Source organism: Erpetoichthys calabaricus, chromosome 14 (genome assembly GCF_900747795.2).
Source record: "Erpetoichthys calabaricus chromosome 14, fErpCal1.3, whole genome shotgun sequence".
Classification (NCBI taxonomy): Eukaryota; Metazoa; Chordata; class Cladistia; order Polypteriformes; family Polypteridae; genus Erpetoichthys; species Erpetoichthys calabaricus.
In genome coordinates, this window is record NC_041407.2 from 44,513,177 (window position 1) to 44,538,958 (window position 25,782).

The window sequence follows — 25,782 nt, forward strand, 5'->3', positions numbered from 1 at the left end:
ATTCTGAATGACACAGGTAACCAGTGTAGTGACATCAAAACTGGAGAAACAAGTGTAGCAAACTTAAATGCAAGTTAGAATTATTGTATGGTGATGCATGTTTTATTTTGAGGGTACAACATTACTGAAATTTAAATTTTTCTTTCTCGTTTTGGCATTATTTCAGAAATAGACTGTTTTCCATGAAAACCTCACTGTAGATCTCTAAAAAGCCGTTTACCCAGGCAGTACACTAAATTGGTATGACAAGTCCAGTCTTGGTTAACAATTGTTCATCATCACAGCTCTGATTAGCTAATGGAGTATGCAAATACTTGGGGTGAATAGGATATTGCTAGATTATCAAAGTACAGTTTTTATATTTAACGTTTGGTGCGTTAAACTCAATATCTCCGATGTCTAAATAGTTTACGATATACCAAACTTATTTGAAGAGGAAAAATATTAAACTTTTTTTGTTAATATTTTGTGTCCTCTAATCATTTTCAAAAATAAAGATTCGCAATCTATACTTTATTTGCATCTTCAGCTATTCGGAAATCTTTGCCACTGATATAAATAGGAAAAAAGTAACCATCTAAGGGACTCCACTGATGACCTCACCTTCATGTGGAGTGTTATCTCTGTCTCCTTTTTGCCTCCTGTTGGGTAGCCAACTTGAGATCCAGTTTTATAGGATAACTCTGATGCCAACAGCCTCTAGTTATAGAATTAATCCTCAGTGTGGGACTGTAGTAAAAGCTTTTGGGAAGGCAAAATTTTGTGTGCTAAATTTGTCACCTGCTGCAGGAGGCTACTCCATTAAAAAAATCTAAGATTGGTATGATCTTTCACTGATAAACTCATGCTGGCTGTTCAGTTTATTTTCAGATAAGCACTTTTCAAATTTATTTATTGTAGTTTTCAAAACTTTGCATGGTACATGTAGGACTTTGTATGGTTAATAATAAGACACCTACCCCAGGATGGCAAAAGAATGCAGGTAATGTGGTGTGGGATCTGTGCTGTTTACTTAAATAAGAACAACCTGTGGGTTCTTTAAGTGCAGTTTATTACAATTCTAAACCATTACATAAACATTAACTAACTATATGCTACTCTATGCAGGTACTGGTGGCAACGGCTCTACTACTAAAGCCTCTAAAAACTGCCAATCTGTCTATTGTTTGTTCATAATGTGTACTCTACTGCCCTCTACAGGATTACCAAGCTTATTTACATTATCAACACATCCCATAACATACTAAATCTGAGTGCTTCCTGTTAATGTATGTTTACATTTCTTACATTTTAAATACAGGTTTTTACATTTTTAATATCAATTTTACAAATTTAGTAATTCGGGTGCTTTCACAATTAAAGTAGATCTTCTTAGTACTGGTGATGGTGTTTGCAGAACTGTACTAGCATCTGTCTCAGTTGATGAATTAGGCAGTGCTTTTTTCAGTCAACATCCTCACTGGTCTGTTCTTGCTGTGGCTCTGTTTATTTTCAGAAGACTAATTCCTTCTCAGAATATGTCCATCCTCTCAAACTCTGTTTGATTCCAAATATTTAAACCCTTTGGATTCTTTTCATATCATTTTATTGAGGGTTTCAATGTCTTAGCTGCTTTACCTCACTCTTCTCCTCCCACCCCCCCCCCAATATGCATGGTCGTTTGGCTTAAAAATATATGGCACTGTAGTGTGTAACTTAGAGCCCATTGAAATCTCAGCTGGTGAAATTCCATTTTCTTAAGGGAAGGATCAGTAACTTAAAGCTAAATAAAGCTCTGAATTTCTGTCCTTTTTGTTTTTTTCATTAACTGCTTAACAATATGAACTCCTTTCTCTGCTTTGCCATTTGAATGAGCATACAGAGGACTTGAGGTTCTATGCTGAAAGTCAGTTTGTAAATTTTTGAAACTCTTTACAGTTAAATCAAGGTCCATTGTTGCTAAATGCTATTTGTGGTATCCAGTGCCTTGGTAGATTTCATGCGAGTGATCACACAAGTAGCAGATATTCCAGGCCAATAAACTGCAACACCGGCCCTTTTACATTTTTTCTGTCCCTAAATGACCTTCATGTATTGTCTTAAGAATATCTTGCTTTAAAGACTGAGGAATAACAATTCTACTTTGCTTTAATAGCAATTCATTCGCAATACTCTGTTCACTTGTGATAAAATATTGTTTGCCAGAACCTTTAGGCCAACCATTATTCAGATATTCAACTACCCTTTTGTAACTTTTTTTGGTTTCTGCTATAATCTGTTTGGATTTAGTGTCTGACACAAGAAGACTTTTCAGTATTAAGTTAACATGAATTTCAACAGAAGGTTTCTGTGAAACACTCTCGCTTTTCTGCATTAATGTACAGGACAGAGCATCAGCTAACTCAATATACTTGCCTGCAGTATAAATTGGCTCAAAATCCATAGTGTTGAAGCTGCTTCAATAGTCTCTGTATTCTTGGAGACCTTTCATTAAAGTTTCTTTATAATGGCAAAAGGTTTTATGATCCGTTTCTATTAGGAATAACGGTAAACCATACACACAGCTATGGAACCATTCCATACCAAACACAAGACCAAGACAATCTTTCTCAATCTCTGCATTGTGACACTCTGCTGGATACTTTGTCCTTGGTTCAAACTGGAAGCCGGTGCGTATGCTTTATTGGCCTGTAAGAGAACTGCACCAAGGCCATCTTTTAGATGCATCTGTTGATTTCTCTGCTTTGTAATTCATGCACACCGTTGAGTTCACCCATGCAGTAGGGTCTTCCATTTTCCTTAACTCCTATTGCTGTCATTTTATGTAACTCCATTTTTAAGCAGTGTCGGAACTCTTCTTCAAGTATGAACCACTGGCTGTGCATCTTCCTTCAGCTTAATCTGGTAAGTAAAAGGAAGAACACCAAACCATTTAAAAACATCCTATAGTTGCTGCACAGTATTGTCCACACTATTAAGAATTGTGTTATGGCTGCCGATTCGATACTCTCTTAACAAGGTGCAAATTCCTCACAAGCTTTGTCACCCAAAAATGAATATAGTGTCCCCTTTAAACTACAACAAACCACAGGTAGTGCTGCTTTTCTTTAACTTTCACTTGGAGTCCGCATATGCCTTTATTTTGAGCTGCTTGCCTATTGTATGCTTTAACAGATCCTATCTTAATATGTAGCCTAACTTTTTCAAGGCTTCAATTTCCTTTGCACTAATTTTAACTTTTGAACCAGTGACCAACTTGAGGTTAATTACAGCCCCTTACCCCGGTACTATCCACTTATCATTTTCAGCTGTACTTGCAGGACAATACAGTGTAATACTTCTCAACATTGTCAAGAGTTAACATGCTCACAAAGATCGTACAGATCAGCATCTTGCACAAACTGCACACACTCCACTTTTTTCCTTGCTTGTGCTTAGTAAAACATTGCTTAACAAAATGATTCTTTTATACTTTTGCAAGTTGCTTTCCAGAGGCAGGACACTGTTTTGGAGCATGCTGCTTTCTACACCTTTTACAATTTAGATTTGCTTTCCTCTTGCTTCTGCTTCTACTTTATTAGAACCTCTCTTCTTCAAATTCCCTTTCTCTAGCATTTGCAGCTACCACTGTTCCTGGTACTCCTCCCGCTTTTGAGTTTTCACAGAATTTTCTCTTGTACTGCTGCACGATTTTTTACACTTCATATTAGTTTTTCTGAGTTGCCAAAACACATTTCCTAAGAAATTAACTCTTCTGAGCCACTCTGTGTTGTCAATTGCACTACTTACTGTTTTTCATTTTGCTGCTGTTGTCACGTCTTTGAGTAAATTATGCAAAAATAAAATTTAACACATTTCCACATAGTGTAAATAAAGTAAGGTTCAAGCCAAAGACGACTATGATAAAATAAAAATACAGCTGTTCAAAACTCTTTGCATGGAAGAATTTGATAAATGTTTGAGGTTGTATGAAGTAGACATTGGATTTTGTTAAAGTTTTACTATCTTTTCAGATTTTTTTTTTTTAAATTCAAATTCAAGGAACTATTTCACTTGTTTATAATGTGAAGATATGGCTTTAGCTAAAAAAAAGCATGGAGAAATATCACAGGGTCAAAGTATATTTATTAAAAACAGATACTTGGTATCCAGTCTTTGGTGTTTTATTTAAAGTAATGTATTCACATAAAGAAAGCAACGCAAGGCATCCTTCATTTTTTTCCTGACTATGTGCACAACATTCCTCCAGCTTATACCTCTGAAAGCAGCAGTTGGTATTGGTATTCTGTAAGCCAAAGCAGCCCTTCCTGTTCCAGGATAGGTGAGGGTTAGGTTAGGCCAGCTTGGCTCTCAAAGTTCGGTAATGGTCCTTCCATATGTTCACCTACAGAAACCTTGTTAAGACTTTTGCATCATCTATACTCTAGTTGGACGTTGCCTTAGTGCTTCACTGGAGGCCATGAGCAATAGAGGGAGGGCCAATCTGATGACCTTGGTGAATGATTCAATTGGTAGTAGTGATGGGTGGTGTGTACAAAGGCAGTGAATTAATCAGGGCGAGCTTATGACCTGCACTTTCTGGGAACTTCATGAGTGGAGTTCTTCAGCATATTCACTCCTGTCAGCACTAGGTAGGCTCTCATTGATCCATTCAGTGTAGCATGGTTTACAGCCTCAGACATTATGAATTTCTAAATTCCTGCTCTTTTTTTGCACTAGGAATTTGCCCGCCTTTTAAAGAAGGGCATCATAGTGCTGGCTTGTTGATTTCCTTGGTGGCGTTTTCAAATTTAGTGCTTTTGAGGTGGTCTTTCTCAACAGTGGGTGAATGAAGCCAGGTGGCATTTTGATCTTCAGTGTAATACCATGTGCTCAATGCATTCCGGATATTGATATCCTGCCTTCTGTTTCCCTTATCTAATTTACAGTCCCTACCTTTTAAGGTAGAAAATGATGGTGGCCATTTTGTGCTGCTTCACTTTCTTGCACTGCATGGCATGGGGAAAAAATGTGTGTCCTTGTAATGCTGACAATAGGAGGCCTCAGGCCCCCTCAGAAACCTGGAAATTTCAAGTTGCACATGTCCAACTCCATTTGGCAGTGGCCGCAAACATCAACTGAGCACTGCAGGGCCAGTACCTAGCTGTCAAATGTATAACACTGGTGTAATACTGTGTGAATTTCCCCTTTTGGATTAATAAAGTATAACACTGTATAATGTATAACACTGGTGTACTGTTGTCTTTTACGCATCCAACAATACAGAGCTATGATTCAGAGTCTTTGAACCTTTTTTAGTATGGTTTAAGCAAAGTTCGTGTTGCGTGTTGGTTGGTTTTTTTTTTTTTTTTGTATGTAGTATTGTGATGTCTGGTAAAAAATCTTTAAAGACCTATTTTTCAATTTTTTTTTTTTTGTTTTCATTGGTACTGGGAGCCAGAGCCTGTTCTGGTACTGTCGGGTACAAGCCAGGATTTACTGTAACCTTGGATGTCTCACACTTAGTCCATACACAAATTAGCACTGTAAGAGTATTCCCTCACTTGCTATGAATGTAAACCTTGCAGACTGAGAAAGCTTCAAGCGAGCACCCAGTATTAAACTTCCTCCTTTTAAAGACAATGTAGAAAAACTGAGTGGTTGACTTTAAGTGTGTACATATGACTGCAAAATGTAATGATCAACTACCTAAATTTGGCCACCCAAAATACTTGTTGCTGTTTGAATGCCACAGTTTTTGAAAGCTGTCAAGTTATTGCTGAAATAGGTAATGGTGACTGACTTTTATAGGCACCACTTCATCACCATTTGAAATGTATTCAAAAAAACTAAAATTACTTTGGTGCTATCAAATGGCAGTCATTTGTGAGTTGCCCAAGTGCTACCATAACATACCTCTCTGCAATGTAGACATGGCCTTCTGAATGAAGACCTTATCTCTCATGTCTATGAACTGTTAGTAAAAGGAAAGTTTACTGTGGATGACTTACCTGTTTCACAAAATCTCAGGGGTGTTATTTCAATTCCCATGATGGAAATCTAAACTTTTTGAAAGCCAAATGGTATTATAATTCCTTTACTGACTCAAATTCTCCATTATGGAGTGCCTGTTGAAAAGGCATGCAAAGACCCAACTTAATGATATCATGACTATTTATTTATTTTCTCGTATTTTAGGGCAAGGTACGATTCTCAGAGCAGACACCCAAGGAAATAACACCAAGAGAGCCTGGAGAGCATCGTGGTCTTCTGACTCTGAATGACACCCCAGTTGTTTAACAAGTTTCATTGGTGACCGCGAACCTTTTTCTACCATTCTGGGCAGTAATGTTTTTTGTTTTTTTTTTTCCTTCCTTTATAGGTAGTGCTTAGTGTGTATTTTTGTTCAGCTTTAAATTTTAATTACCCACCGTCAAGTGACTCTGAGCATCAGTCGGCTTTGTATGCTGTAAATGCAAATGATAACTCAAAGTTGATGTTGCAAGTCTGTTTCTGATTTTTGATCTGAGGAGTGTTTATGAAAAGACACTTGCATGAAGATAAGCCATATGTACAGGATGAGTTACTTGTCTCCCTCTCTGTAATTTTTAATAAGGATATACTGTATAATAAATTTAATTTTATCTCAGTCTTGATTTCTTTCATCAAAGAATACTATGTTAGTTCTACAGATATGTGATCACTTGAGTACTTCTTTCCCCATACTTTAGTACTGCTGGAAGTGATTTCCTTGTAGAAAAACCACTCCTCTAACTTAACAGAATATTCTATTACACTCCACAGTGGCACTGCCTTTAATAATTTTATAAGCAGTATTTGAATACATCTGTGCTGTATTTGGTGGTAAAACTTTAACAAAAGGAGACCAAGGGCACAGTCCATACTGCATGCCTTGTTTAACTCGAACACTGTTGAGAAAATTGTATCGCTGTCTCAGAAATGACACCATTGTAAAGACAGTAGGGAATTCTGCACTATAGCAAGGATGGGCTTAGACTGCACAACTTTAGCTTGAAGGTGTTTGATTTTTAAAGGGCCCTAGTGGTGTTTAGGAGTGGGGATTGTGAGACAAATGGTATGAAGAGAGAGTGCAGTCAGTTTTATCAAAACACAGCAACACAACTGAACAAATAACCTCTTTACTTTGACATCCCGCTCTTTACATGCAGTACAACACAGAACATGCCGTGTTCACTGGAAAAAAAAAATAAACTTTCCCATGCAAAACACAGAAAATATATATAATTACATAATCAACTTTGGGGATTCACGCACATGTGTAGATATTCACATAGCATTTCAACCTTCTTGTATGTCCAAAGTCATCTAATCATTTTTGTATGCACTGTTACAACCCAGTCCAAAAATACTGTGTGTTGTGTGTGGGTTTTTATTAATTACTGTGTAATAATTTTTAGGAGCTTTTAAGTTTTCACACTTCAAGCTTGGGTGTCTCATGTTATCTGATGTTTATCCAAAATAAACTGCGTTAGAACTATATTAGTACTTTTACAAACGCCTGCCTATTCTTCCTGAAACATGCCAACTAACTTATGAATTTGAAAACCTTAACCAAGCCACATCAAGCAAGTAATAAAGTTCAGGGGTGGGGGGAATTCTGTTCAGACGGAGTCTCCAGTTTGTCACTTTCCTCTAGCTAACAGGGTGGCCTCAATACTTCTGGTATTTTAACGGTTTGTACAATGCCATCTGTAGATTTAAGATGAAGTCCAAAAGCTCTAAATGAAAAGGATTTAAATGTGAAAGGCCCAGTAATATCCTGGTTTATAAATTGTAGTGATCAATGTTTACTTGTTATTGCCAGACTTAATTCTTTGATGTATTTCCACCATAATGAAAAACATGTTCTATCCACTAATGCCTAGTATTCAGAGCTGTTGCATTTAAAGAGTAAGCACAAAGTAAAAATGTAAAGATTTATACACAAGAGGTTAAATGGGAATGAACACAAAAAGCCCAGGATTACTCTGGGTTTTCATTCTAGCAGCATCAGGTTTTGAACACTCTGCACAAGAGCTTTTTATCATCTTGTGTTAAGGGATGGAGCATAAACACTTTTTGAACTGGGCTTACTTTCACATGTTATGTTCACTGTTAAATGTTTACTTTTGATTTCTTAATAAACCTGCTACGAAAAACCCCCATGATGGAATTCAGGAAGCAGAAATGCATTTGCCAAAGTGGAGAGGTATGTAAACAAGACACTGAATTAGGAAGTTGTCTTATACAGTTGTTCGACAAAAACAATATATGGTATACTTCGCACCCCTCAAATTATGCAGTGAAAGACATTATAACACACACTGAGTGAAACCTTGGGTGTAAAATGACATAAAACACTTGAATTTTTTTTTTAAAACTCCTCCATATTCAGCCACCCACACCCTAACTCTTGCATATTAGCAATCTTAAAAAATGTGTTCTCTTGAGGCCATAATGACCAATATACACAAGCCTTGAAACCACACTTTGAAAATGATAAAACAAATCTTCATCAGCATTCTTTTTAACAACTCGTGGTAAGATATAACTAACAACTAATAAAGGAACGTAATAAAATAAAAACTTCTGTTTTGTTCCCTTCAGGAAGGGTAATCTGTTCTGAAAAGTTCTTTTCCCAAACAGTTCATTTTTAAAAATTAAAAAAAAAAAAACCCTAATTCCTGCTTTACCAGTTTCTCAGGATTCATGGCAATATTTTCATAGTCCTGCTTTGCATGGCTTGTTCTGAAGTGAGCTGCAGGAAGTGACGGCCATTTCCTAGTTTCTGTGGGGTTTTTTTGTTTTGTTTTGTTTTAAATTAGACGAAAAACAACACATTCATGCATCTGGTATTTTGACAGTCAGTTTTTGGTTGTTCAAAACTGGGATGCACTGCTGGGGTCACATTGCAGAAGCCGTACGATGGAGGGATCACTTTTGGCACCTTTGATGAATTCTTCCAGAGACAGCTTTCCTGAATAGTGGAAGAGGAGGGAAAAAGAAAAAAAGCAATGAAAAACACAAGGAAACCAAGTCCCTGTACCAGAATAAAGTGCATCTCTGACAGAAACTAGAATTGTGGCCCTTTTAGTATAACTTTTAATTACATTTGTGGTGTGCAGAGCTCATTTTACCTCCATCCTATCCGGGGTTGAATTTTCAGTTCACAATATGGTTTACCTTAATGGGATGTGCAGTCTTTATTATCAAATACAGTGAAAGAGAAAGAACATAATACAAGTTCAAATTACACTTGTGCAGTAGCAATCAAGTTTATGACCCTTTATTTAAGAGTTTGTGTCACTCACACTTTTCTTTTTTGGGTGGCCTCTTAACCTCCTTATTTGGTACCCCACAGGAATAGTAAGAGTAGTCTAAATAAATAGAAGTTTTCATTAAAATATAGGTTTGTGTGTTTACATTACTGAAATGCTGATGTACTCAAGATGCTTTTAAATCCTGCCAGCCTCTGCATTCATACACAAATATTTGCTGATCCCTTCAGAATCAGAAAACTAATCCAGAAGGAAATTAAGTTGTAACATAACAGACAAGGGACATGTTACATGTTACACTTCACACTAGAATCCCTGGAGCCTGTGAAAAAAGTTGTAATCCCAGGCCACCTTAAATTACTTCACACCGCCTCATCAGCGTCTTTGTTTTGTATCAATCAATTAGCGCAAGCAGCAAGCAGCCTGCTATCCCATCCCCGACTGACGCAGCTGGGTGTGAGGTGCCTGGAGTTGTATGGGGTAAATATTATTTGGAATACATGCATTTCATGTGTGCTCCATGTCTACAATGATCCGAGTAATGTTGGATGACAGGAAATGCAAGGTAAGAAATGTTGAACACAAACATTTTGCATGTTGTATAGTAATGACAAAATTTTGACATTAAGTGTATAATGTGTGAAAACTGAAGTCCAAATATCAAACACTTTCACAAAAGCTACAAGTATAACGAAACAAATGCACTTTTATTCAAGAATATAACTGAAGAAAAAGAAATCTGGTTAGATGATGAGGCTGACCCGTCCACTTGGCTGGTGCAAAGGTAAGAACTGCTGTCTTATAATCAAGAGGTTGCAGGTTTGATTCCGGGCCTTTCCTGCATTTACTGTTTTTGAGTAGTGAGCTGCTCTTATTGTTACTATTATAGAATAAAAACAAACATTGATCCGAGTCTGTAACAGCCAGTGTAAATTTTGTTTTTCTTCAAGGATTCCATTTGCATCACACAGTCGGAACACATGCCAATACGTAAGTACAGACACACTGTTCCAGCGTCAATGTGCCCTGCATTGGTCAGTAACCTACCCAGGACTTGTCTTGCTTTGTTTGTTTTTTTTTTCCTTTCCATGATACGGATTAATCACATGTCATTCTTAGTCTTGTGGGACTGGACAGGATTCTAAAATGAGAATACATGTCTCAGGACAACTCATTAAAAAGTTTATGGTGAATAGCAGAATCTGTTGCTGCAAGGGCTTTTTCCTAAGATCATTGTCTTTGAAAGGTTCAGATTTGCATTGGCTCACTGACAGCCAAACATCTGCCTAATAATGCCTTTGATGCAGAGCAAAAGTTATGTTTTACTTAATGAAGGTAATTCAGCTAGGTCATGATGGAACAAAGCATTCTCAAACCATGAGCATGCCCCTACCATTGTTGTGATACCCGACGCCAAATTCCACGTTAGGAACTTCACTGTGCAAAGTAACTGCTGATGTCTGTTAACCAAAAAGTTCTACTTGTGAATCACATCCATAGGACACCGTTCAGGAATATTTGAGCATTATCCATGTTTATTATGACAAATGTGTGATGAATATTCATGTTCTTATTGGTAAGCATGGTTTAAGCCTTGCTGCGCTTGTGCCTAGTACTCATAAGCTGTGACATTAGTCGAGACTGACAGAGAAAAATACAGATCCTTAGAGGGTATTTGCTGTTGCTAGGACTACCTGAAAAATTGTACACTTTATTTTGGGAAGATTAATGCTAATGGCCTAAATTATCTCCATCTGGACAATCTGATTCAAACTGTAGTTTAATGGCATACCAGAACATTAGAATTTGGTATGGCCTTTTTGCTCTGTAGTTTTACATAAGTCTTTTCCAGAAGTCTTAGGTCATGACATGATGGAGCTGTAGACCTCGTACCTTGCAACCTCCTCTGTAACGGTAACAGCCAAAGTTGCTTAGATTTCAATTGGGCAAAACTGGACTAAACAAAATATTTGCTAGTTATTTACTAACACTTATTTGGGACACAATCACTAAGAGGGAAATAGCTTTTTTTTTATATATATATATATATATATATATACTTCAAATATTGCATCTTTGATGAACTTATGGTGTTCTTTTATTTAGTGTATGTTGTAATTTAGGGGAGTTTATGATGCAAGTAAGACCACTCAATTATTTTTTCTTATGCATTACTACCACCAATATAGTAATGATTAAAACCATTATCTTTTGTATAAAAACATGATTAAGCATTTTAATATGATGTTTTAGTGTCACTGAATCCAATTACAGTATATGATTACATCAAAAGTACAAGATTTTTTGGTCAAATATTGTTAAATGCTTCTGGAAACTGAATATTGCATGAAAGAGAAGTTTACTCAAGTAAATTTGAGCTTTTGAACTGAGAGGGGGAGGTGGGTGTTCTGTTCCAAAGCTCCACTGGTTAAGGATGCATGCAACTCTCGTGCACCGTTCTTGCCTGCTACTGACTATCACCTGCATAAAAAAAAAAAAAACTTCTTTTCCTTCCTTTGAAAAATGACATTAAAAACCATTCTCAATCATCATTACAGACAAGTATTAAGTAACAAATATATAATATATATCTATCTTCTTCGTGGGCAGAATGGTGGCTCGGATGTTTGGGATCACTGCTGGCAATTTAAAGGTTGCTGGTTCAAATCCCGCAAATGCCAAAAGTGACTTTACTCTGTTCGGCTCCTGAGCAAGGCCCTTATCCAGGATGGAGCAATTGCAGGGTATGATGTTAAATCTGCATGTAGGCCCTCCAACGTGCAGGGAAAAAGCTGGGGGTTGGTGGCAGAATTGGCACTCAAGGTCACACTGCTCCACTCCTTCTGAACTAGTGTGGTGCGGAGGAGTCTCCCATTGCATGGCTACACTCGGGTCCTAATCTGGGATCCTGAGTTAGTTTGTCATGTGGTGGGTGCAGCAATGTGCTGTATCAGCGTGTGCTCCAAACCTCTCTCTCTCTCTCTCTCTTCAACTGAATATTCCTTTAATGCTTATAACCTGCTGCTCTGTGTGGGTAATTTTCAGTGATACTTTTTACAGTGTGATCAAAAATGGGATCTGCAAAATTTAAGTATTCAACCCAAAATGAAAACTTAACTTGGCTAGACCTCATTTTTCACTTGGACTAAGTTTTGTGCAAAGCATGCAAATACATAGTATTGGTTAGCCCAAGATGTTTTTACTCTGAACAAACTTTAGCAGTGCTCCATACCACACAGACCGATGGTGGCTGTGGAGTCCAGAACACAAACCAAATGGTGAGCTGCAACTTCTAAATCTATAGGAACAAAATCTTTACCCCAAGCACTCTTCATGCCACACACACTGCTCTGCTGTACACAAGCTTATAAAGAATGTCCTCCTCTCGACAACCAGTAGTACTATTTGTACTATGGCAACATCTGTGTATCATTAAAAACAAATGAATAAAAACAGGATCACGCTTTTGAATGACTTTTGTTAACTGCAATGAACAGGAGTGCTGTGTTATGACAAATGTTTCAGTATCATTTGCTCCTTTTAAAACACCTAGCATTGAATTTGGCTGCTCTTGTTTCCTGGCAATCCATCTTTAAGTATCCTCTTTAAAAATACTTTGAGACTATTCTTTGCATGGTCTAAAATGGAACTCAGTAGCCACTTATTTGGAACTACCTTTTGCAGAATGTTTTCATTTGTCTTACAATGATGGCTTTTAATTCCATCCTTGTTCACACTCCCCTTAGAACACTTACAGATGCACCTCAATAAATTAGAATATCATCAAAAAGTTAATTTCAGTAGTTCAATTCAAAGAGTGAAACTCCTATAGATTCATTACACACAGTGATATACAGTATTTAAAGTGTTTTTCTGTTCATTTTGTTGATTATGGCTCATTGCTAATAAAACCAAAAATTCAGTATCTCAGAAAATTAGAATATTGTGAAAATGTTCAATATTGTAGACTCATGGTGTGACACTCCACTCAGCTAATTAACCCAAAACACCTGGAACGGTGTCCTGAGCCTTTAAATGGTCTCTCAGTAGGCCACACACTCATGGGGAAGACTACTGACTCGGTGGTAGTGCTGCTGCTTTGCAGTAAGGAGACTGTGGAAGATTGTGGGTGTCGCTTCCCGGTTCCTCCCTGTGTGGATAGCGCTTTGAGTACTGAGAAAAGCGCTATATAAATGTAATGAATTATTATTATTAGAAGATGGTCGCTGCCACCCTCTACAAGGAAGGTAAGCCACAAACCGCAGCCTATAGAGGATTGTGAAGCATAGCCCCTTCAAGAATTTGGGGGAGATTCACAAGAAGTGAACTGCAGCTGGAGTCAGTGCTTCAACAGCCACCACACACAGACGTATCCGGCACATGGGCTACAACTGTCTCATTACTGGTGTCAAGTCACTCCTGAACCAGGGACAACGTGAGAAGCGTCTTACTTGGTCTAAGGAGAAAACTGACTGGACTGTTGCTCAGTGGTCCAAAGTCCTCCTTTCAGATGAAAGTAAATTTTGCATTTAGTTTGGAAATCAAGGTCCCAGAGTCTGGAGGAAGAGTGGAGAGGCACAGAATCCAAGTTGCTTGAGGTCCAGTGTGAAGTTTCCACAGTCAGTGATGATTTGGGGAGCCACGTCATCTGCTGGTGTTGGTCCACTGTGTTAGATCAAGTCCAAAGTCAATGGCGCAGTCTACCAGGAAATTTTAGAGCACTTCATGCTTCCCTCTGCTGACAAGCTGCCGAAAGTACCAACACCTGGTTTAATGACCGTGGTATCACTGTGCTTGATTGGCCAGCAAACTCGTCTGACCTAAACGCCATAGAGAATCTATGGGGTATTGTCAAGAGGAAGATGAGGGACACCAGACTCAACAATGCAGATGAGATGAAGGCCGGTATCAAAGCATCCTGGGCTTCCATAACACCTCAGCAGTGCCACATTGATGCAGTAACTCATGTAAAAGGAGCCCTGACCAAGTATTGAGTGCAGTTCATGGACATACTTTTCAGTAGGCCAACATTTCTGTATTACAATTTTTTTTATTGCTCTTATGTAATATTCTAATTTTCTGATACTGAATTTTGAGTTTTCATTACCTGTAAGCGATAATGAAAAGAACGCTTGAAATATCACTGTGTGTAATAAATAAGAGTTTCACTTTTTGAATTGAATTACTGAAATAAATTCAACTTTTTGATGATATTCTAATTTATTGAGATGCATCTGAAAGTTGTTCTCAAACCTTTTTACATTGTGACCCCATTTTCAAGAAGGAAAAAAAAAAAAGTTTCTACCTGTCAATTTTTATTAAGAGATCTTAACAGAAATGTTTTTGGATTCTTGGATGCTATGAATAAACCTTTTGAATTTTCATAACGACATGCCCAATAACGTAAAATGGTCAAGCTCCTAACCTGTAATGTTAATATTAAAAAAAAAAAAAAAAAAAAAAAAAGTCCACTGTTACGATAAAACATATGTGGTAGAAATAATACCTACTAAATAAATACCAAAAATTAGACAGTACACAATAACAAACGACTTTTGCCATGTTCAAAATACATGTCCATGTTGAATGGTGAAAAGATACAGTACATCCGTAGGAAACAAATGAGCAAGCTGAAGTAAGCCAAACTGTACAATATATGCTGTACTAAGTACAGCCTACTAATGGCAAGTATAAAATGAGGAGCTGAGAAGCACATGCCCCATTGCAGCTTCTGCAGAGTCTCCGGGACCACGACTTCCTGAGCTCTTGGCCATTTGTTGCATTAACATTTTCATTTCACTTTAATGCTCATAAAATGCCATTGTAGTGAAATAAAAACAATAAAACTCAGGTCAGTACAAGGTGGGGCGCAGGCACTGGTACAGTCCATTGCCATACCCACCATACAACAAAATATCTCGAGATCCCAGTTGGCAATCCCCCAGGTAGACAGTCCCACCCTCTAGAAATGAAAATCTACAGTATAGTGCGTGTGTGTATATATTATATAATTTTATGTATACACATACATACATACATACATACACACACACACACTTACTGCTCAAAAAAATTAAAGGAACACTTTTTAATCAGAGTATAGTATCAAGTCAATGAAACCTCTGGGATATTGATCTGGTCAGTTAAGTAGCAGAGGGGGTTGTTAATCAGTTTCAACTGCTTTGGTGTTAATGAAATTAAGAACAGGTGCACTAGAGGGGCAATAATGAGACAACCCCAAAAACAGGAATGGTTTGACAGGTGGAGGCCACTGACATTTTTCCCTCCTCATCTTTTCTGTTTTTTCACTAGTTTTGCATTTGGCTATGGTTAGTGTCACTACTGGTGCATGAGGCGATACCTGGACCCTACAGAGGTTGCACAGTTAGTCCAACTTCTTCAGGATGGCACATCAATACGTGCCATTACCAGAAGGTTTGCTGTGTCTCCCAGCTCAGTCTCAAGGGTATAGAGGAGATTCTTTAAAGACCTGGATCTTGGTTTTAATCCAAAACACTTGCAAGCCACCCAGGCGCTCGGACTCCTCGCTCACTCTTTCTCGAGAGCCCTGATCACAGCCTCTGCAAAGATCACTGCATCGTCAGCTCAGTGAATGTCTCTTCGCCAACAGATGCTCCACAGCCTCTGGACCACACGACCCTACCCAACACCCAGTCAATTGCTAACACTGAACAGAGTAGAAGCAAGAAAACACCCCTGACGAACCCCAGAATCAACTGGGAAAAACACGAAAGTTCTGCCTCCACTCTGCACAACACTCAAGAGTACCAGTGTACAGGCTGGCCATGATATCCTGCAACTTTGGGGGGGTTCTCGCAAAGTCTCAGGATGTCCCACAGGGCAGCTGGATCAACTGAGTTGGAACGCTTTACCAATAAATAAATAAAATCAACAAAGGCCGCAAAGAAACTCTACAGATATTCACGTTTGCACTCAACAAGAACCCTCAGTAGCAGGATGTTGTCAGTGGTAGACTTCTTTGGCATAAAACCAGACTGCTCTGGTCACTGGTAAGTGAGCAAGAGATCAAGGATCTTACCTGGCACCGAGAGAAGTGTTATCCCCCTATACAGTAATCCCTCGCTATATCGCGCTTTGACTTTCGCGGCTTCACTCTATCGCGGATTTTACATGTAAGCATATCTAAATATATAACGCAGATTTTTCGCTGCTTCGTGGGTTTCTGCAGACAATGGGTCTTTTTACTTCTGGTACTTGCTTCCTCAGTTGGTTTGCCCAGTTGATTTCATACAAGAGATGCTATTGGCGGATGGCTGAGAAGCTACCCAATCAGAGCACACAGTTAAGTTCCTGTGTGCTGCTGATTGGCTCAGCGATGGAGTGCTGCATTAACCAGGAAGTCTCATCTCACTCATTCAGCATTAATGTGCTCCTGCTACTGCTTCAGGGGCTGTGTCCAAGCGCCAAAAGAAGATGCAAATGATTGCAGAAAAGGTAAAAGTTTTGGATATGTTGAAGGAAGGGAACAGCTACACCGCTGCAGGACACCATTACGGCATCAATGAGTCCACGATTCTTTTTATTTAAAAAGGAGGAAAAGCATATAAGATCTACGGCCACAGTGTCCTTTAACCAGGGCGCAAAACGAGTTGCAAGTGGACGTGATAAGGCAGTAGTCTGGATGGAATCGGCTTTAGGGATTTGGATTGAAGAGTGCTGGAAGAAGAACAACGGCGGTGCTAAACAGTCGCCAGAAGAGGCTCCTTTAGAAGAGCTGTAACGCTATCCTTTGTTGTGCAGTAAAATTAAACTCATCGTTATCGGACAAGTCGTCGTGTCATTGTTGGTGAGTAACCATAATTAAATTATCTACGTACAGTACTTATTACATGTACATAGTTTAGTGTCACTGTACACACATTTTACTGTATACAATTTTTCTTGCATTGTACGTATTTATTGCTGGTAGCCTGTCTGTCGTAATGGCTGTAACATATGTGATATCGGAGACGCTCGATATCTTTAAAATAATATTTAGGTTTTACTGTATATAAACTGTGTTTACATACATAATTTCAACGAATCTTGCCTAATATCTAAGAGAATACAACGGGTTTATGCTGTATAATTGTGCGGGAAATGTTTATAATAGTGTGGGAGAGTTTATAAGGGCTTAAAATATATAAAAATAACAATATGAACATATGGTTTCTACTTCGCGGATTTTCACCTTTCGCGGGGGGGTTCTGGAACGCAACTCCCGTGACGGAGGAGGGATTACTGTAGTTGCCACAATCCAGATGATCACCCTTCCCTTTGTCCAGATAGGGAAAAAAACATGTCCCGTTTTCCAGTCAGTTGGGATGATGTCCATCTCCCAAATGGGAGTAAAGATTGCTTGCAATGCCACAAGCACAACCTTTCCACCACCCTGTGCAATCTCAGAGAGGCTGAGTGATTTACAGGTAATTGGAGGATCCAGAGATGTTCAACATTCTAGTTGGAGGATCAGTTTTAAATATCTTCTCAAAGTAGCCACCCCAGAAAGTCACAACTGCAGTGTCATCCGTAAGGACCGTTCCATCACCCCCCCCTGACTGCGACTCTCTAAGGAACAGATTCAGATATGCGTAATGCTTCAATTTCTCTGTAAGCAGGATGTGGGTCACTAGATCATAGATGGTATGTCACTTGCTCACAGATTCTTCTAACAAACACCCCTTTATATGCCCTCCGAGCCCTTGCAGCCTTGCTTCTCATTTCCTTTTACAGATCGGGGTTGCCATAAAGCTGTACGCTGTAATTTCTCTCTATGATATCTAGGGTACCATGCAATATAAAAACTCCTTCTGGGAAGACCAGCTACACCAATACAACCCTTAGCAACCTCCAGGGTCTCGTCACAGAAGGTCTCCCACCCAATTCCAGCAGTCGGACCCAATTCTACAAGTTCCTCACGCAAACTGTGTGCAAACTCAAAAGAAACTGCCTGATCTTGGAGTCTGGTCCAACCTCATTTTCCTAGTAGGTGGTAGCCTACTGCACCTAAGCTGGATCTTCAGAGTAACAAAAACAAGTCTGTGGGCAGAATTCACAAACTTGGCACTTCTGTAGACCCTGCAGTTTTGTGGGAGGCTCCAGTGTCCACGAGTAATCTGTAGCCCCTGACCTTTTGCAAAGACAAGGACCATGGAACCAATTTCACCATTGTCACCAGACCCAGTACTATCCTGGGTATAACGTTAAACTGCATCTGGCCCTGTAAGTGGTCCTCCAATTTGCAAGGTAAATTGGGGGTTGGTGGCAAGATTGGCATTCCAGCCACCATAAAAACTTAATGCAACTTCAAAATGGCAGACAAGACTCCTTTCTGCTCTCTGAGGGAATTGTTCTGCTGCAGCTGCCCACAGGAAGGCTGCTCACTTTATGAAGAAGAGTTGAAACCACCGGAGAGCCAACGGGATCAGGCCTGTTGGGGATCGGAACTGGTATGGTGGTGAGGTGTTGCTTGCTGTGTGGCAGTACTTGAGCCCCAATTTGAGGTGGCCCGTCTTGGTGGCATGATCATTATCTTTCTCTGCTGTTGGAGGAGCTTTGGAAATCTCCACATTTGAATGGTGACACTCTCTGAGGTGTGCAGACCTGGGACTGGCCAGATCTCCGTAGGTGGGTACACTTTTTATTGGTCTGGTTGCTCTGAGGGCTTTCATACTCCGGGAATAGCTGTTGCTGTGGTGGATCTGTTCCTACCAATGGTGTCCAATGTCACTCCTTTTAACAAGTATATTACAAGACTTGGATTAAGGCACTCTCCAAGTGCCTTGTCTGTTGCCTCAGTGTATGCACCGACCACAGTGAGTGATAGCTCAGTAAGGAAGACGTTTCACTTGCAACTACACTCGATGGTTGATCATTGCCCGCACTGAATAAATTGTGAAAACCATTTACCAAACCTTTAAAAATGGCTCTTTTAATGCCTGTGGTATTTATTTGAGAAGGTCTCCTTCTATGATGGTTTAGTCACTTGTCTATCAAGACCAACGGGCTAAACTTTTCCTATTGGTTAATCTTTTGCTGTCAATTGCTTTTGCCTGGCATATTCTACCAAAGATCTTTGAGTGCTACTTGCACTTTTCCCATGTTCAAACTGGTAAAACAACCTTACTGTAAGGCAGTAAGAGTTGTGATTGTTTTACAAATGGTATGTATAGAGATAATTTAACATACAGTGATCCCTCGCTATATTGCGCTTCGCCTTTCGCGGCTTCACTCTATCGCGGATTTTATATGTAAGCATATTTAAATATATATCGCGGATTTTTTGCTGGTTCGCGGATTTCTGAGGACAATGGGTCTTTTAATTTCTGGTACATGCTTCCTCAGTTGGTTTGCCCAGTTGATTTCATACAAGGGACGCTATTGGCAGATGGCTGAGAAGCTACCCAACTTACTTTTCTCTCTCTCTTGCGCTTTCTCTGATCCTGACGTAGGGGGTGTGAGCAGGGGGGCTGTTCGCACACCTAGACGATACGGACGCTCGTCTAAAAATGCTGAAAGATTATCTTCACGTTGCTACCTTCTGTGCAGCTGCTTAGTGAAGCGACATGCTGCACGGTGCTTCGCATACTTAAAAGCTCGAAGGGCACGTATTGATTTTTGCAGGTTTGTTTTTCTCTGCCTCTCTCTATCTCTCTCTCTGCTCCTGATGGAGGGGGTGTGAGCTGCCGCCTTCAACAGCTTTGTGCCGCGGTGCTTCGCATACTTAAGAGCCAAACAGCCCTATTGATTTGTTTGCATTCTCTGTCTTTATGACAGTCTCTGCTCCTGACGCACACTCCTTTGAAAAGGAAGATATGTTTGCATTCTTTTAATTGTGAGACAGAACTGTCATCTCTGTCTTGTCATGGAGCACAGTTTAAACTTTTGAAAAAGAGACAAATGTTTGTTTGCAGTGTTTGAATAACGTTCCTGACTCTCTACAACCTCCTGTGTTTCTGCGCAAATCTGTGACCCAAGCATGACAATATAAAAATAACCATGTAAACATATGGTTTCTACTTCGCGGATTTTCTTATTTCGCGGGTGGCTCTGGAACGCAACCCCCGCGATGGAGGAGGGATTACTGTACTGCAACTATACCAAGCAATGAGTATGTTTATTAGTCGATAATAAACTTAACATTAAAAGCCTAACAACCTCTCTGTTCTCACTGCCACAATTCCGGAAATGCCTGGTAAAAGTAGACCCACTGTTAGTTTCAACCTCCTTAAATTTCATGCTACCGGTGTAGCTGTGATCACCATTTCACTGTCAATCTCTCTCGCCCTCTCTTTCACTCTCCCCGATTCCGCAAGAACAACCTACTATCTATTGTCCTATATGTTCTAAGAGCTTGTGGAATACAGGAGCTCCCTCCCCGTTTCCTTCTAAGGGTTACAGTCAGCAAAACAATTAGTCTCACGGAGGACCCCCGCCAATCTAAAGAACGGTCTGCCAGCTGCAGCATGATGCTATTCAAGTTGATTTAGAGATTCTGGGTAGTTTAGATCAGTTCAATACAGTATCTGCACAGGTGGTCATCTGGAAGCATGCCATCTGGCATTTCCAGCCTCGGACATTTATCATTAACGAGCTGTATATACCCGGCGTTGCCCGGGGCAGAAGTAACGTAATCGGTCAAACACTTACATATATACCAAAGTAAACCTAATCGGTCAAACAGTTACATATATAAAAAAACCGAACCTAATCGGACAAACAGCTTCATATATACAGAAGCGAACCTAATCGGACAAACAGCTAATCTATATACATAAGCAAACCTAATTGGTCAAACAGTTACATAAATACAAAAGCAAACCTAATCGATCAAACAGCTTCATATATACAGAAGCGAACCTAATTGGTCAAACAGTTATGCATGTGCAGAATGATTTTACAAACATTATGCGTGTTAACAATCATTAAAAAGAAAAGATTGAGGAACTGTTCTTCTATATGTGATGAAGCCACTAATAAGACAGATTTTTTTCAGGACCCAGCTGTTTCATAACTAAACTACTGCCACCCCAAAGTAATGCCTAATAGTGGTTTTTGGGGTAGCTGTGGAATAAAAAGGGTGTTTTTTAGTCAGTAAGAATCTGACACTACCCTTCAGTACGGGCTGAAGGGTGCCTATGTAAGGTTTTACATCCTTCCCGTATGGAAAAAAAAACATACTAAACTTTTTTTTCATCATTACAGATAATCTCAGTCAAATCGAAGTACGCATTCTCAATTTATTTTTATCTAATTTTTACTTTTTCACAAAGCCATCCCATGCCAATTTGTATGAATAAACTTTTGCTAGAGAGTTAGCAAAAGTTTATTCATGCACATATTTTAATACGGATAATCTATCTCTAATCAAGGTTCTCATTTTCATTCTAATTTAAAATAATAATAGATACTCATTTTTTTCTTCTGTTTTAGAAAAACCAATCTATGCCACCTACGTCTTCGTCAAGTCAGCTTCATCCAGCTTCATCACATATAGAAGAAGAGTTCCTCAATCTTTTCTTTTTAATGATTGTTAACACGCATAATCTTAGTAAAATTATTCTGCACATGCATAACTGTTTGACCAATTAGGTTCGCTTCTGTATATATGAAGCTGTTTCATCGATTAGGTTTGCTTTTGTATTTATGTAACTGTTTGACCAATTAGGTTTGCTTATGTATATAGATTAGCTGTTTGTCCGATTAGGTTCGCTTCTGTATATATGAAGCTGTTTGTCCGATTAGGTTCGTTTTTTTTATATATGTAACTGTTTGACCGATTAGGTTTACTTTGGTATATATGTAAGTGTTTGACCGATTACGTTACTTCTGCCCCGGGCAACGCCGGGTATATACAGCTCGTTTCATATAAATATAAATTATTAAACAGTAAAATCTTCTTCTGTAATTTGCTACCGTGGCAATTTGTGTGTCTGTCCAGGATTTTAAATGACCTGTAGCTCGCAAACCGTTGCACCTATACACTTGAAATGTGGTACACATATAGTACGTCACGTCTACTATCCGCTTTATGGGTGATGATTGTTTTAGTCTTTTTATCTTTATTTTATTTTATTGTACAATCAAGTACTATCTGCGCACAGCAGGGCAGCCGTGGGCGGATGCGTATGGTGTATTCACTCGATGTTATCGTGCATTGCGCTGTCAGTAGTATTTTGATAAAAGAATTTGAACAACATATAAGAAGCGTATAAATTATTAAACAGTAAAACATTAACATTTAAGAAGTAAAGTTACATTAAGTACTACTGCTGTGCCTTCGGGTATACCTCATTTTTTGTTTGCCCATTACATGCTTAAATGTATACATTTTTTGGTGCACCTACCCGAGAACACGCGACATATAACCGAGCGTGGGAGAAGCATGGATTTTAAACACGCGTTGAGTTGATGTGCTGGTCTCCCTCGTGAAATAACTGGTAATGTTTGACTAAAATCTACAGCGAGTAAAACGACATTAGCTCCTTTTTTTTTTTTTACGATCTCTGAGATGTTGCTTTTTTCGGTTCAAGGCTTCATAAGCTCTTTTATGTTGTATGGTGTACTTATCCCAAACCATCATCTTTGAATGTTGCAAGACTTTCGCCTTGTATGTAGATCGGGGTAATTACATTCATTGCATTCCTAGTCTGAATCACAATCTGATTGTATGGGTGGTTACCTGGCACTGTAGGGTTGCCACCCGTCCTTTAAAATACGGAATCGTGCCGCGTTTGAGAATGAAATTGCGCGTCCCGTTTTGAATCAATACTGGACGGGATTTATCCCGTATTTTTTTTATCATTTTTTTTTTAAAGCAGCGTCTCATGCAAATCATCCCACACGCATTTTATGAAGATGCCTCCTTTCCTACTTTTGATTGGGTAATACTTGATGTCATCGTTAGTTTGATTGGTGTTTTTAACTGTCCAGTGAGTAGGGCGTGTCTTTCAACCGTAAGCAGATTTTTTGCACTGGTATCACTGACCTCGACGACGGCGACGTTATACGTCAAAAATAAATTACGATAAATGACGATTTTAGCGATACTTTATTACGACGGCGGCTACATGGACACGATCAAATAAAAACAAAAAAATCAAATAATCATTCTACATTTTCAAAACGTCGAAAAAACGACGGAATGAAAAAAAGGCCCACCCGACGACCCACCCATTCCATTTTTATATATATAGATGTATGCCTTTGTGATTTCTTCACAGGCCAATACAGTGCTCAGTTATTCTTAAACTATTAACAACTTCTTTATCAATGTCAGCATTTTGAAGAACATTTCTCTGTCTGAGCATTTCCAATATATCACCAATTTCTCTCAAAATAGCATCATGTGTTAAATGTTCTCTTTCTATACAAAATAACCATCCCAACTTTTTCTGCTTGTCTACTAATTTGAATGTGAGTAATGCTAAAAGATGTTTGCCAGCTTTCTGCCTATTATCAGGGATAAGTATAAGTATTCGGCAGCAAAGGATTAGCTAATAGGAACCGGCTAAACTGGGTCATCTTTGTCTCGATTGACAATTGACAAAAATCATCATGAACAGAGGCACTGGGAAATAAACAGTGCTGGTATTAAAGGAGCCATTCGGGAAAAGTCGCATTATTATTTTATAATTACAGGTTTTATTTCATAAGTATTTTCTAATAGATTACTTTTCATAATAATTAGATGACTTTTATTTGTGTTTTTTGCACAATTTTCTGACTCATTCATATATATTGTGGTACTTTTTCATGCAATTATTTATTTCATAATTGTCATTTTATGTATTTCATTTTGGCACAAATGGCACCTAATATTTGTTACATTGATCACAAGTCATGTTCAATCTCACGGATGCCACCATGCTCTGGACAAGGACATTTGGCAACCCCGCTTTCACTAGGTTATGCCTCCAATGTTGAGAACCAAGTCTGAAGTCATCTTCAGATCATGCCTACAACAATCAAGACAGTTGCTTTAGGTCTCTTCATCTATGTAACGAAGGCTTTACTGTCTTCAAATTTTAATTTCTTCAGTAGTTCTCCTACTCGTGCCTTCATTGACCCCCAACATCAGTTCTTAATGTATAAGAAACATGATAAAACCAAGTATTTTTTTCATATTTCTGTTTATATGTTAGACTGTCTACTCCACCACTAAATTTCTTTAGTGTTCCATTTAGATTATACTGCTTTACTCTATCATAAGCATTATCAGAATCTTCACAGCTTGAGGACTCCTCTTCAAATTCTTGTATTTTCTCATATAAAATTGTTAATTGCTATTATCTCTTCTTATTCCTCAACTATATCAAAATTGTATTTTACTGAATAAAACTTTATTTTCCACTCTGATTGTTTGAGAACCATTTAATTTCTACCTTTTTCTCCAAGTGATTTTATCAGTTGTACCAGGACTCTGTGTACTCCTTCTGTCTTACATTCCATTAACTCTTTTACTGTGGATTCCCTAACATTTATCTGATGGTTAAAGTTGTAAGCTATTTTAAAGTATGCATTAACGCTCATTGGCTGCATTAACAACTGCATAGATGATGCGACTATCTCAAAGACCATCAATCTATGTGTAAATCAGAAACCATGGGTGACAATGGAGGTAAGAGCATTGTTAAAAGCCCTGTAATGCTGCCTTTGGATCAGGTCACATGGTAGACCTCAGGACAGTGAGGGCAAACTGTCCCAGGGCATCAAAGCAGTTAAGCAAGAGTATGGCAAGAAAATCCATAGCCACTTTTGGGACACAAGAAAGACACCGTGCATGTGGTGTGGAAACCAAGCTATCATAGGCTGGAAGACCTCACCACCTGTCTGCGGGGTTAATGCCTCCCTTCCACATTTTCTAAATAAGTCTTTCAAAAGGCAACTCATTGATAGTCATTAGACAGGTCTGTCACATTGTGGGAACCTCAGTCTGAGGAGACCTGTTACTCCTGCTTCCAGATTCCCACCTTTTGGTACAGCCAGCTGCTCTGTGTCCCATCTGAGCACAGTGGAAATAGTGGGGTCCTGCTCAACACACTCTCTAGATCTCGTTTGGGACTACCTTTTGATACCAGAGTGTTTAATTGTGGAAGTGCATGGCCGGCTGTTTTGTTATCCTTATATTTCGCAATATTTTCAAAATTTTCTGCTAGTTCTGACACCTGAGCTGTTAACTGCTTCACAATCTTTTACATTTTTTTCTAGCATACTCACTTGAGCTGTTAGCTTCTCAATAGTTGCACTATGAGCTTTAAGTGATTGGATAGCAATCAAATTATTATTTTTCTTATGTTTCACAATCTTTTCAAATTTTTTTGCCAGTTTAGACATGACTAGTTAGCTGCTTAATAACTACACTGTCCACTTGCACCCTATCATTTGCTTGGCTCATCTTAGTCTGGTCAGCCTGTGTACTGTCTTTTGCCTCCACTGAATTTACAGTGACTGACCTATATTTTCTCATAGCATTGAGAGGCTCTATTCTCTCTGCATCCTTCCT

At 38.8% G+C, this 25,782-nt stretch overlaps 3 protein-coding genes across 3 annotated transcripts in view; 1 reads left to right on the forward strand and 2 right to left on the reverse strand.

The window, feature by feature from the left end:
• LOC114664321 (keratinocyte-associated protein 3-like) overlaps positions 1–6,607 on the forward strand; it is a 55,552-nt gene extending 48,945 nt beyond the window's left edge. Inside the window, exon 6 of the mRNA XM_028818401.2 lies at positions 6,157–6,607. Within this exon, the coding sequence (XP_028674234.1) occupies positions 6,157–6,258 (102 nt within the window). The 3' untranslated portion in view covers positions 6,259–6,607. The remainder of the gene's footprint in view (positions 1–6,156) is intronic.
• LOC114664624 (CD276 antigen-like) overlaps positions 1–25,782 on the reverse strand; it is a 233,561-nt gene that overhangs the window by 176,128 nt on the left and 31,651 nt on the right. The gene's annotated exons all lie outside the window — the stretch shown is intronic.
• Positions 7,103–25,782, reverse strand: part of LOC114664322 (hippocalcin-like protein 1) — a 52,005-nt gene continuing 33,325 nt past the window's right edge. The window contains exon 5 of the mRNA XM_028818402.2: positions 7,103–8,956. Coding sequence (XP_028674235.1) covers positions 8,859–8,956 — 98 coding nt within the window. The 3' untranslated portion in view covers positions 7,103–8,858. The remainder of the gene's footprint in view (positions 8,957–25,782) is intronic.